Raw genomic sequence first — 13,579 nt, forward strand, 5'->3', positions numbered from 1 at the left:
TTTTTTTTAAGATATATTGCTATGCAATGGCAACAAAGATGATTGAATGTTTTGGTTTTGGAGTTTTGGCGAATAATTTGAAAAAGTAATTTCTCCTGATTTTTTTCTGTGAGCCCAGCAAGACTCACGGGAAATAAGATCAAGAATTTTTTATGTGCCGTGTGAAAGATTGTTAATTTGGAAAGACTGTTTGTAATTCAAGTCAACAAATGACGGGTTCAACAAGTTATGAGGTGTGACTCTTATTGGATATAGCCTGCTTAAGTCACCCTTTGCCCTCTTATATTTCTATTATCGTGTTTAAAGTATCACACCGCTGTTGATAATGGGCATGTCCTTTATGTTGTTTGTGTTTTTGCATTTTTTCTCTATTTATATGTAGCATCAAGCTGAATAAAACAAAGGGGTCTGTTATTGCAGCAAGATAATTTACTTATAGAATTCAAGCTCGACGGTAACCTATTGGTTGTCGTGAGGTTTACTTCCCAGCTTCAACTGAAATTGCCTACTGATGCCAATAGATGGAGCACTGGACTTGTGAGCAATGTGCCATTTTACAAATGGGGCCTGAGTTAGGTTGGTTGTAATAAGTGGTATTACCATGAGCAAAAACTGTGGAAAATCAATAGCAGCAGATCTTCAGATGGCTAGCATGAAAATAGTAGTCCTGGAAGGAAAAACAGCACGCCAAGAGATAACGCAGTGTGGAGCTGGAGGAACACAACAGGCCAGGCAGCTTCGGAGGAGCAGGAAAGCTGACGTTTCAAGTCGGGACCCTTCTTCAACCTGAATCATCAGCTTTCCTGCTCCACTGGCCTGCTGTGTTCCACCAGCTCCACACTGTGTTATCTCAGACTCCAGCATCGGCAGTTCTTACTATCTCCACACCAAGAAGATAGTTCCCTGTAAACTAAAACAAAAATACAAAAGGTAACAGTTGCAATATTACGTAAAGTCAAATGATTTGCAAGTGTGGTATAATGGGCTAAAGCTTAATTATTGAGTTGAAAGAAAGTAATTCAACTAACATGTGAAGAAAATGATACAAACGGAAACTGCTACATTGCACAGTGCAGGCAGCTCATGCAACCAACAATAGGTGGGTGGGAATAAAATCTACATGATCATAGTACAGGCCGTACAGTACAGTAGGCATCCTGCTAGTGAACAGATCTCAACAGGAACTGATTACAGTTGTTCCTACAAACTCTACATATTTGTATATCTGTGTGTCAACGTACACACATAGAATGGTCATGTGTTTTAGCATTAGAAGGACGAACTTGGATATCTATAGCACCCTTCCTAATCTCAGAACTTTCCAAAACACTCCATAATCAAAGGATTGAAATAAAGAAAATGAGGGTGTCTGTCTCCCTTTCAACCAGAAGACAGCCATCTCTAATGCATTCGCCATGTGAAACTTAAATTCAGGTGCAGAGCCCTTTTCCCTACCTGTGGAGAGGGCAAGACTGGGATTTGGAAAAGTCAGGCTTTGAGTAGGTGAGAGAATCAAAAGAGACTGTGAAATGAGTGGTCAGGGAGAGACGGAGACCAAGAACTGTAAGATCAGGACTTGTGTGGATTAGAGAGAGGATTATGTTGGGAGTAGGGCCCAGAAATTTTTACAGTATTGGAAGCTGTAACATGGATATTGGATCGAGAGGGGGAGGATCCAGTTGTTGTGGTCCACGTTGGGACTAACAACATAGGCAAGGCTAGGATGGAGGATCTGTTTGGGGATTATCAAGCACTAGGAACAAAATTAAGGAACAGGTCCTCAAGGGTCATTATTTATGGATTACTGCCCGAGCCACGTGCGAATTGGCTGAGGGATAAGAAAATTAGGGAAGTAAACACATGGCTAAGGGAGGGATGTAGGAAAGAGCGGTTCTATTTCATGGGCCATTGGCATCAGTTTTGGAATCGGGGGTGGGGGGGTACTGTATTGATGGGGCGGTCTCCACCTGAACCAATCTGGAACCAGTGTTCTAGCAATAAGGATAAATAGGGTGGTCACTAGGACTTTAAACTAGTCAGTTAGAGGGAAGGGAAAGGGAAAACGACAGGGAGTAGGATGGTAAATAAAAAGGTAAACAGCAAGTTAGCATGTGTGCAGGAGGGTTTAAGTTCAAGGCAGACCATGAAAGAAGCAAAAAGGAAAGATGTTGGAAATCATGAGGGTAAGAAAGCTAGCATAATGGCACTTTACCTGAATGCTCATAGCATTTGTAACAAGGTTGATGAGTTGACGGCACAATTCATCGTGAATGAATATGATTTGGTAGCCATTACGGTGATATGGTTACAGGATGGTCATGACTGGGAGTTAAATATCCAGGGGTACCAGAGTATTCGGAAGGACAATCACGAAGGTAAGGGAGGTGGTGTTGCTCTGATATTCAAGGATGACATCAGGGCGGTGCTGAGAGATGATATAGGTTCTATGGAGAATGAGGTTGAATCCATTTGGGTGGAAATTAGAAATTCTAAGAGGGAAAAGTCACTGATAGGTGTAGTCTACAGGCCACCAAATAATAACATCACATTGGGGCAGGCAATAAACAAAGAAATAGTTAATGCCTGTAAAATGGTAAGGCAATTATCATGGGGGATTTTAATCTACATGTAGATTGGTCAAACCAGCTTGGTCAGGGTAGCCTTGAGGAGGAAGTCGTTGAGTGTATCTGTGATAGTTTTCTGGAACAGTATGTAATGGAACCGACGAGGGAGCAAGCTATCCTAGATCTGGTCCTGTGTAATGAGACAGGAATAATTAATGACCTCATAGTTAGGGATCCTCTTTGGAAGGAGTGATCACAGTATAGTTGAATTTAGAATACAGTTGGAGAATGTGAAGATAAAATCCAATACCAGGGTCCTGTGCTTGAACAAGGGGGACTACAATAGAATGAGGGAGGACTTGGGTAAAGTAGACTGGAAACAAAGATGTCATGGTGGGACAGTTGACGAGCAGTGGAGGACTTACAAAGCAATTTTTCCAAGTGCTCAGCAGAAGTACGTTCCAGTGAAAAAGAAGGACTGTAAGAAAAGGGGTAATCTACCATGAGTGTCTAAGGAAGTAAAGGAGGCTATCAAATTAAAAAAGAAGTCATACAAAGTTGCCAAAAACAGCATGAAACTAGAAGACTGGGAAAACTTTAAAGGTCAACAAAAAGCCACAAAAAGAGCTATAAAGAAAAGTAATAAAACACCAGAAAAAACTAGCACAGAATATAAAGACAGATAGCAAAAGTTTCTTAAAATATATGAAAGGAAAAAGAGTGGCTAAAGTAAACTTTGACCTTTTGAGGATGAGAACTGGAATTTAGTTATGGGATAAGATGAAATGGCCAAGGCATTGAACAGTATTTTGTATCGGTCTTCACAGTCAAAGACACTAATAACATGCCAATAATTGACAAAGAGACAAAGGTAGGTGAGGACCTGGAAACAGTCATTATTACGGAAGAGGTTGTTTAGATTAGATTTGATTAGATTTCCTACAGTATGGAAACAGGCCCTTTGGCCCAACAAGTCCACACCGCCCCTTGAGGCATTCCACCCAGACCCATTCCCCTATCGCCCACACACCCCTGAACATTACAGGCAATTTAGAGTGTCCGATCCACCTAGCCTGCACACCTTTGGACTGTGGGAGGAAACCAGAGCACCCGGAGGAAACCCACGCAGACACGGGCAAGCTAATGGAGCTAAGGACTGATAAGTCTTCTGGCCCTGATGGAATGCATCCCAGGGTACTAAAAGAGATGGCGGAAGAAATAGCAGGTGCACTGGCAATAATTTTCCAAAATTCACTGGACTCTGGGGCAGTACCAGACTGGAAAACAGCAAATGTGACACCACTGTTTTAAAAAAAAGGGAGGTAGACAAAAGATGGGGAATTTAGACCAGTTAGCTTTACCTCTGTAGTGAGGAAAATGCTTGAATCTATTATCAAGGAAGAAATAGCAAGGCATCTCGATAGAAATTGTCCTGTTGAGCAGACGCAACATGGGCTCATGAAGGGCAGGTCACACTTGACAAATCTTTTGGAATTCTATGAAGACATTATGAGCAAGGTGGACAATGGGGACCCAGTGAATGTGGTGTAGCTAGATTTCCAAAAGGCCTTCGACAAGGTGCCGCACAAGAGGCTGCTGCATAAGATAAGGATGCATGGCATTAGGGGTAAAGTATTAGTATGGATAGAGATAATGGGAACTGCAGATGCTGGAGAATCTAAGATAACAAAAAGTGGGGCTGGATGAACACAGCAGGCCAAGCAGCATCCCAGGAGCACAAAAGCCGACAGTTTGGGCCTAGACCTTTCATCAGAAAAGGTTAGCATTGATAGAGGATTGGTTGACTAACAGGAAGCAGAGTGAGGATAAATAAGTGCTATTCTGGCTGGCAATCAGTGACTCGTGGTGTGCCTCAGGGATCGGTTTTGGGACCACAGTTATTTACAATTTATATAGATGGTCTGGAGTTGGGGATCACATGTAGGGTGTCAAAGTTTGCAGATGACATTAAGATGAGTGGCAGAGCGAAGTGTGCAGAGGACTGTGAAACTTTGCAGAGGAACATAGATACATTGAGTGAGTGGGCAAAGATCTGGCAGATGGAATACAATGTAAATAAACGTGAAGACATACATTTTCGTAGGAGTAATAGTAAAAAGGATTATTACTTGAATGGTAAAAGGTTGCAGCATGCTGCTATGCAGAGGGACCTGGGCGACCTTGTGCAGGAATCACAGAAGGTTGGTCTGCAGGTACAACAAGTAATTAGGAAGGCGAATGGAATTTTGTCCATCATTGCTAAAGGGATTGAGTTTAAAAGCAGAGAGGTTATGTTGCAGCTGTACAAGGTGTTGGTGAGGCCGCACCTGGAGTAGTGTGTGCAGTTTTGGTCTCCTTACTTGAGAAAGGACGTACTGGCACTAGAGGGGGTGCAAAGGAGGTTCACTAGGTTGATTCCGGGGTTGACATATGAGGAGAGACTGAGTAGATTGGGATTATATTCATTGGAATTCAGAAGATTGAGAGTGGGTCTTATTGAAACATAAAATTATGAAGGGAATAGATAAAATAAGATAGAAGTAGAGAGGATGTTTCCACTGACAGATGAAGCTAGGACAAGAGGGCATACTTTAAGATTAGAGGGAGCAGATTTAGGACTGAATTGAGAAGGAACTTCTTCACCCAGAGAGTTGTTAATCGATGGAATTCCTTGCCCAGTGAAGTAGTTGACGCTACTTCGTAAACATTTTTAAAGCTAAGGCAGATTTTTTTTGAACAATAAAGGAATTAAGGGATACGTTGAGAGTGCAGCTAAGTGGCTCTGAGTCCATGAAAAGATTAGCCATGATCTTACTGAATGGCGGAGCAGGCTCAAAGGGCTCAATGGCCTACTCCTGCTCCTAGTTCTTATGTTCATGATAATCAGGGGGAGGAGCAGCCAATAAAAAGGGGAGTGAAACCCAGAAACATTACTCTGGGTAAAGAATGGAAAATGCTTGTGAATCAGTGAGTGAATGGATTTACAGGAGTACTGAGACTGAGGAGTCTCAGTAAAGAACCAAAGGGAAAATGAAAGCCTTGCATTTCTCAGCTGCTTTATAGCAGCAGTTGATGTGAAACTATGAGCAAAGATGCTAAACTACAGGAAACCAATCTTTACAATGTAAGTGTACTAACATCTGCAGACACAACATTGATCAGAAAATCTCACAATCAAACCACCAACCACAGTCGGTAAGCTTTGTTACTACTATTTTTGTGACGAAAGGGTCAAATGAAAGCCAAAATCTTCCATTTAGAAAGACAAGAGTTGGAGGGGGAATGGTCACAGAGGGGAAGAGGCCCATTGTGACTGTGCTGGTCATCAAGCATCTGTATATTCTACTTACATTTTCCAGCACTTGGCCCATAGCCTTGTATGTTAGTGTTTCAAATGATCATCTAAATATTTCTGAAATGTTGTGATGGTTCCTACCCCTACCCTCTTCCTGGCTATCACTCCCAGATACTCATCACACTTTTTTGGTAAAAAATAATGTTTTCTTAAATCTTATCCAAACATCCTGCTCTCCATCTTAAAAGTCCTAGTTATTCACCACAGATTCTTTCTATCCACCCCCTCATAATTTTAGACACTACATTCAGGAACATTTCCCCCCCCTCCCCACACCTCCTTCACTGCATTAGAACAATGATCCCAGCCTATCTAGTCTCTCTCCATAGCGGAGTGACTTTAGCCAATCAACATCTTGATGAATCTCCTCTGCACCTTCTCTGGTGCAAAGACATCCTCCCTACATTGTGGTAACCAGAAATGCACACAGTAATCTCACTAACGTTATGTACGACTTCATCATAACCTCCTTGTTCTTGTATTCACAACCCTGAGTAATAATGACACATATCCCATATGTCTTCATACTCACTTTATCTACCTGTCCTGCTGTCTTTAAGGATCTGCAAACATGCATACCAGGGCCCCTCTGATCTTTTGTACATCCTGGAGCAATACCATTGAACACAGTCATACTGGACGGAAACAGACCCTTCAGTCCAATTTGTTCATGCCAATCAGACATCCCAATCTGACCTAGTCCTATTTTGCGAGCACATGGCCCTTATTCCTCTAATCTGTTCCTGTTAGTATACCAATCCAGATGCCTTTTATTGTGCCCACTTCCACCACTTCCTCTGGTAGCTCATTCCATACACTCTGTGAAAAAGTCACACCTCAGTTCCTTTTGAAATCTTTCCCCTCTCATCTTAAACCTATGCCTTCTAGTTTTGGACTCCACCATCCTAGGAAAAAAATAATTTGCCATTCACCCTGTCCATGCCCCTCATGATTTTATAAACTCTATAAGGTCACCCCTCAGTCTCCTTTATTACCAAATAAAGTCCGAGCCTATTCAGCCCCTCCCTATAACTGAAACCCTCCAGTCCCAGCACCATCCTTGTAAATCTTTTCTGCACCCTCTCAAGTTTAAGAATATCTTTTCAACAGAAGGGTGACCAGAATTGCACACAATATTCTAAAGGTGACCTCACCAACATCTTGTACAGCCACAACATAATATCCGAACTCCTATAATCCATGTTCTGACCAATGAAGGCAAGCATACCAAACACCTGTTCACCTCTGACTCCACTTTTAAAGAACCACACACCTGCACCCCTAGGTCTCTTTGTTCGGTAAGGGGCCCTAGTCTTGAGAGAACTTCAAAAAGCATCAGCTCAACTCTTCAGGTTTAAATTCTGTTTACCTCTGTTCAACGCATTTATATTTTCTTGTAATCTAAGGATTTCCTTCTCAGCATTTAACACACCATCAATTCTCACATCTTTTCTATCACGTATCTCTGAAACTTTAATTCATATTTGTGATCAAGTCAAGAGCTGCATTTCTGTAATTTGCTCCTTATTGGTCTTCCCATATCTGGCAACTACTGCAGCTGCCTGAACACTGCAACCTCTGCTCTACTAATACAATGACCCTGTTGTTACCATCTCCATCATCTCTGGTCGTCAAGATTGTTTCTTTCACCTTCATGGCCTCAACTTCCTCTACACTATGTGTTATTTCATTCAGTGGCTGCTGCTTAAATACTGGAGTGCAATGAGTACATTTCAAAAGTACAGAAATTGCTGAAGAATCTCAACAAATCTGGCAGCAACCGTGGAGAAAAAGCAGTAACCCTTCTCAAAATGAGTATATTTATTGGCTACAAAGCTCTCTGGGGATATCTGGGGTCATGCAGGATGCTATATAAATGACTTTTTTTTCTTTTATTTCTTATTCCCCAATACTTCTCCAAATGTCAGTGAACTCACCTTATTGTTTATGTCAGTGTTCTTGACAGGGTCTCACTTCATTGCCAGTTCACCATATCGCTCCCTCGTGTCGCAGCCATTATTTTTCCCGTCAACATATAAAACAAATTATAAAGACCATAAGACATAGGAGTGAAAGTAAGGCCATTTTGGCCCATCAAGTCCACTCCGCCATTTAAATCATGGCTGATGGGCATTTCAACTCCACTTCCCTGCACTCTCCCCGTAGCCCTTCATTCCTTCTAAGATCAAGAATTTGTCGATCTCTGCCTTGAAGGCATCCAACATCCCGTCCTCCACTGCACTTCTTGGCAATGAATTCCCCAAGCCCACCACTCTCTGGCTGAAGAAATGTCATCTCATTTCAGTTTTAAATTTACCCCCTCTAATTCTAAGGCGGTGCCCACAGGTCCTAGTCTCCCCGCCTAACGGAGACAGCTTCCTAGCGTCCACCCCTTCTAAGCCATACATTATCTTGTAAGTTTCTATTAGATCTCCCCTCAACCTTCTAAACTCTAATGAGTACAATCCCAGGATCCTTAGCCGTTCATCATACGTTAAACCTATCATTCCAGGGATCATCCGTGTGAATCTCCACTGGACACGTTCCAGGGCTAGTATGTCCTTTCTGAGGTGTGGGGCCCAAAATTGGACCCAGGTCTTTATCACATTGCTGTTTGAGGCTGCCATGTGCACATTTGCTGTTGCACTTCCTACACTACAACAATCACACTTTACAAAAACATCCTTCATTGGCTGCAAAGTGCTTTGAATTGTGCGGTGGTCAGGAAAAGTGCCATAAATTGGAAATGTAAGTCTTTTCTTTAAATCTTGCTTGTTCCTCTTCAGCAGCATCCACTTTCTAAGGGATTTTGAAACGTCAGTGTAATTAGACTGGACTCTGTGCTCGAGACAGGATCTGACCAAAGCCCTCAGTGGTAACAAGGTTATTTGTTCCAGTTCTGATGAAAAGTGACAGAGCTGAAAAAGTTAAGTTTATTTCTCTATCGACAGCCTGACTTGCTGGATATTTCCAATAATTTTTTTTGATTTCAGATTTTTAACATCCACAGTGCAAGTATTTTTCTTTTTCAATCTCAGCCAATCCATCTTCATTCAGCATAGTACTTACAATTTCATAGCTCGGAAGAAGGGTCACTGCTTTTTCTCCACAGTTGCTGCCAGATTTGTTGAGATTCTTCAGCAATTTCTGTTTTTGTTTCAGATTTATATTTAAAACTGCTTGAAGGCACTGGGTTCACTAATTCACTGTGCTGGCAGAATAAATACAAAATTTAATCTGATCAGCACTTTCAGTTTAATTTTTTTTTCAATATAATTTCCATTCAGTTAATTGTCCTACCCTGATTACTTTTTAAGAGACCAAAAAGTGCAGATAGTGAACGTATAAAACTGTTTCAATAGCATCTCTGCAAAAAAAAAAAGGTTAATATTTTAGGTTTGTAAAATTATATCTTCGATCTTCTGATGGAATAAATCCAGACAGTAAAGGAAGCTATAAAGAGGACATTAGGAGGTCCACAAAGGAATCTAAGTAGGTTGAGGGTCAGCAAGATCTGGTGAATAAAGTACAATGTGGGAATACATGAATTTTTTGCATTTTGGTAAGATAAGAATGGTGAGAGACTGCAGAACCCTGGGATGCAGAGGGCTCTGGGTGTCCTCATGCATGAATCACAATATTAGTATGCAGGCACAGCAAGTAAAAATTAAGAAAGCTGATAGAATTGTAAATTTATTGCAAAGAAAATTGGATGCAAAATTTGCAAGGGTACACTTCTGTTATATAAGACAGTGAGACTGCATTTGCAGTATTATGCACAGTATCAGTCAGCTTATTTCAAGGAAGGATGTAAGTGCATTAGAAGCACTTAAGAGAAGGTTTACCCAAAATGTCTTATCAGGAAAGGTTGGACAGGCTACATTTGTATCTAAGATAACAATGTGTAGAGCTAGATGAACACAGCAGGTCAAGCAGCATCAGAGGAGCAGGAAGGCTGACATTTCAGGCCTAGGCTCCTTGTATCTAGAGTTTAGAACAACATAATATCCGAACTCCTATAATCCATGTTCTGACCAATGAAGGCAAGCATGCCAAACACCTTTTCACCTCTGACTCCACTTTTAAAGAACCACACACCTGCACCCCTAGGTCTCTTTATTCGGTAAGGGCCCCAAGTCTTGAGAGAACTTCAAAAAGCATCAGCTCAACTCTTCAGGTTTAAATTCTGTTCAAGCCACTAAGAGACAACTTGATCGAAACATGCAAGATCCCGAATGAGGGTTCTTGTGGTGCAATGGTGGCGTCCTTGTTTCTGACCCAAGTGTCTGGATTCAAATCTCATCTGCTTCAGAAGTGAGTAATCATACCTTTGAACCGAAAATATCTATAAAACCCTGAAGAGTTTTCAGAATGGATGTGGATAGGATATTTCTTCTTACAGAACTGGAGGTTACTGTTTAAAAATAAGGCATTTTCCATTTATAACACAGATGAGGCACAATGTTTTTCATCCCCTCCTCCAAGGGTGGAGTCTGTTTGAACCTTCCTGAAAAGTTGTGGGAACAGTGTCCTTGAATACATTTAAGGCAGAGGTGCATTGATTCTTGTTAAATGAAGAGGGTGAAAGTTTATCAGGGCTAGGTGGAAATTTGGGTTTGAGGTTACCATCAGATGCACAATGACCTTGTTGAATGGCAGAGCAGGCTTGAGAGACTACATCACCTACTCTAGGTCCTTGTTGGAATGAAACATCAAATATAACAATGACCAGAATTTATTTCTTCTAATGTTAGTTGCACAGACAAGCAAGAGACCAGACCATTGGCACTGTACCTGGAAGGGATACAACACAGATATGTGCACACATAGACATATAGTGTTTAAACTTTAACTGACACACACGAAGGGAATGTTTGAAAAATTCAACAGGCCTATTAACATCTATGGAGACAGAAACAAAGTTGACATTTCCAGTCTAGTAAGATTCTTCTTCAGACAGCTTAAACTTTAGCTGTTTTCCAAACACTGCAGAGCTCTTCCCAACTTGCCGATGTTCATAGTTCTGTTTTTCTATACAGAAAAACAAAAATCAAGGACTGTGGATGCTGGAAATCAGAAACAGAAACTGAAATTTCTGGAAAGACTCAGCAGGTCTAGTACTATCTGTGGAGAGAAAACAAAGTGAACGTGAACAACCCCCAAGGCTTGGTGAATTTTGCTTCACGTTGATGGCAACAGCCGACATCGAAGGAGCAAAACGCCACTTCTGCCGCGACAAGCCAGTCAATCATCGCTGTGGTAACTTTCTGACACCTGCTGCTGAAAACCCAAGAGGTCAGAAGGGTCTGGAGGCTGTGCTTTCACGGCCTGCATTCGGACTGAAAACGATCATTAGGTTAGCTTCTGCGCCATGGGACGTTTCTGTCACTTATTAGCTCGCCTTAAGACACCTGCGCGACGGTGTGACACTCTACCTTCACTCCATAGACCTCTGAGATTTTGCAGCAATTTCTATTCGTACCCACAATTTGGATATTGCAGTTGTAGCCCACACACAGTAAACACCTCCCACCTCATCCCTGCGAATCCACGAGCGGCACAAACGGTCGACTACCGCCCCGCCCATAATCATCACGCAGGCGCGCTGTTGCCTGTTTGCCCCATCCCCACGCGCGCACTGCGCAGGCGCATAGAGTCAGATTCGCACCCACCCCGTCGCTCACGGCCCCGCCCCCTCCTACTGAGCAGGCGCGCTGGTGGCACGTGACCGTCCGGGCTGGAGCCGCGCGGGGGAAATGGCCGCAGCCGCCGCTCCGTCCCTCAGCGCCATCGCTAACGACACTCAGAGTCAGGTGGCGGTGGTGGCAGCAGGGGGGACTGGTAAGAGCTGCCGCTCGGAAGCCAAGTGCGGCGGTGTTGGTAACGCCGGCATTGGTAGTAGCCGTTCCCAGGCCGTTTTGAGGCAGCAACAGCAACAACAACTCCGGCAGCGGCGGGACGAGGAGGAGAGTGAGCCCGAGGCTGGCGGCCCGCAAGCTTCAGGCTCCCCAAGTGGACACAGGGCCACGGGGGCTTCCAACTCCGGGCCGTCCCGCAACCTTCCTCAACAGCAGCAACAAGCGGCCAAAAGCTGCACCGGGGCCCTCAGGTGCGGCCAGCAGCAACAACGGGGCCGGGAGGAGGCGGCGGCCGCTGTGGCAGCTGGTAACAGGAGGCAGAGTCTGGAGAACTCGTCAGACGGGGAACCACTGAGCCGCATGGACTCAGAGGACAGGTGAGGGAGCGGGGGTTAGGCACTCTCCGGTCTTACCCCGGGGCTCAAGCTTCTCAGACGAAGCTGCAGTGGAGACCTTTCTTCTCTTATCTACCGTCTCCCTTCCAGCCGTCGGGCGATTCAGACTCTTCCCCACCCCCTCGCTCTTGCCCTTCTGCTGTCCCGTACTCTGCTGAAAGAACCGAAATAGCTGTCCCCGATTCAAAAGCGTTCCTTTTTTTGTCTCCCCAGCTCTTGAATTCAATTGCCGAAAAGTATTCGTTCTTTCAAACTAATGCCCTTTTGTCGGAAAGGGTACTTGTAGGTTTTGTTGTTGGGGGAGAGTATAAAATAAAATAGAAAACATACTCTTAGCCCTGCTTTTTATCGGAGTTTTTGGGGTAGCGGAGGTGGTGGCGGCAGTGTTCTGTGAAATTTACACGACGCCTTCTCGGGAGTTTTGAGGTGTTCTCATCTTTGTTATGAGATGGCGCTTTCCGAGTTAAAAAAAAAACACCTGGAAAAGCCCAACTCTGTGTAACCGTAACCTCAGTTGACTTGGTCATACCGATGACTTTTAATGTCGGCCATTCAGTAAGCAAAAGATTAGTCATAGTCCAGAATAAATCATACGTGCCCTCATTGTGTTTGTTTCAAATCCCCACGCAGATGTGATTTATGCATCGGCCTTTTAAGCTACAGCTTTTGCCGTAACATCGTGTCAGGTTCGTAGAAATGCAAAGCAGTGATTACTAGCGATACGTTTGTCTTTTAATAGGGCAGATCTCGCCTTTAAAATAGTGTTTTCGCGCAGCTGACACTTTGGATCCGAGTTACTGATATTCAGCGTCGCGTTTTAAATATGAAAAGTTGACTCTGTCAGCTTCGCTCATTTGGTAAACTTGGATCTGACTCAAGGTCGTGGGCTCAAACCCCACACCAGTAATTAAGCATGTAATCTAAGGTGACACATCAGTGGGAAAGCTGTATTGTCAAAACTGATCGCATTCAGATGATGTGAATTAAGGCATAAAAGATCTGGAACTCTGAAGAGGAGTGACTTCACCCAGTTTCTAAGCAATGATCCCTCCTTCCTCTGATAACCGCATGAGCTCATAAACAAATTAAAAACTAATTTGATGAATAGTTAATCTACATATGAGCGTTTCAAATTAATCTGACCGTGAAGTACTTGGGGATGTCCTGAGAAGGTTGGTGCCGTCCAGGGGAATGTTCAGATGAATTAAACTGATTTCAAAGCTGTTGGTTGTCCTTGGAACTTGATAAAGCATTAGTATCAATTCTGTTCATAAATCGTTGTAACTTGATCCAAAGTAAGAGCAGATCATTCTTGTTACGGCACAATGTAAGTAAAACGTAATTGTAGATTGTAATTTCTGTGGTGTAGGTAAATGTACAAAGTTGTGCTTTTGCCATCTTATGAGC

General features: G+C 43.1%; 1 protein-coding gene and 1 long non-coding RNA gene across 8 annotated transcripts in view; one reads left to right on the top strand and one right to left on the bottom strand.

The window, feature by feature from the left end:
* The window catches only part of LOC132210964 (uncharacterized), a 50,606-nt gene extending 39,116 nt beyond the window's left edge, over positions 1–11,490 (bottom strand). For 4 of the 5 annotated variants that reach the window (XR_009447230.1, XR_009447232.1, XR_009447231.1 and 1 more), the window contains exons 1-3: positions 11,355–11,490; positions 8,989–9,130; positions 7,857–7,920 (exon numbers count right to left, since the gene is read on the bottom strand). This is a non-coding gene — a long non-coding RNA (uncharacterized LOC132210964). Of the gene's footprint in view, positions 1–827; positions 911–7,856; positions 7,921–8,988; positions 9,131–11,354 lie in introns of those variants that run through there. The other variant, XR_009447234.1, reaches the window with a different exon arrangement.
* A 156-nt stretch (positions 11,491–11,646) lies between these two features.
* aebp2 (AE binding protein 2) overlaps positions 11,647–13,579 on the top strand; it is a 68,288-nt gene continuing 66,355 nt past the window's right edge. For all 3 annotated transcript variants that reach the window (XR_007249782.1, XM_048554079.1, XM_048554080.1), the window contains exon 1: positions 11,647–12,154. Coding sequence is in view for 2 of the 3 variants with exons in the window: in XM_048554079.1 (XP_048410036.1) it covers positions 11,676–12,154 (479 nt within the window). In the remaining variant the exon portion in view is untranslated. The remainder of the gene's footprint in view (positions 12,155–13,579) is intronic.

Source organism: Stegostoma tigrinum, chromosome 25 (assembly GCF_030684315.1).
Source record: "Stegostoma tigrinum isolate sSteTig4 chromosome 25, sSteTig4.hap1, whole genome shotgun sequence".
Lineage (NCBI taxonomy): Eukaryota > Metazoa > Chordata > Chondrichthyes > Orectolobiformes > Stegostomatidae > Stegostoma > Stegostoma tigrinum.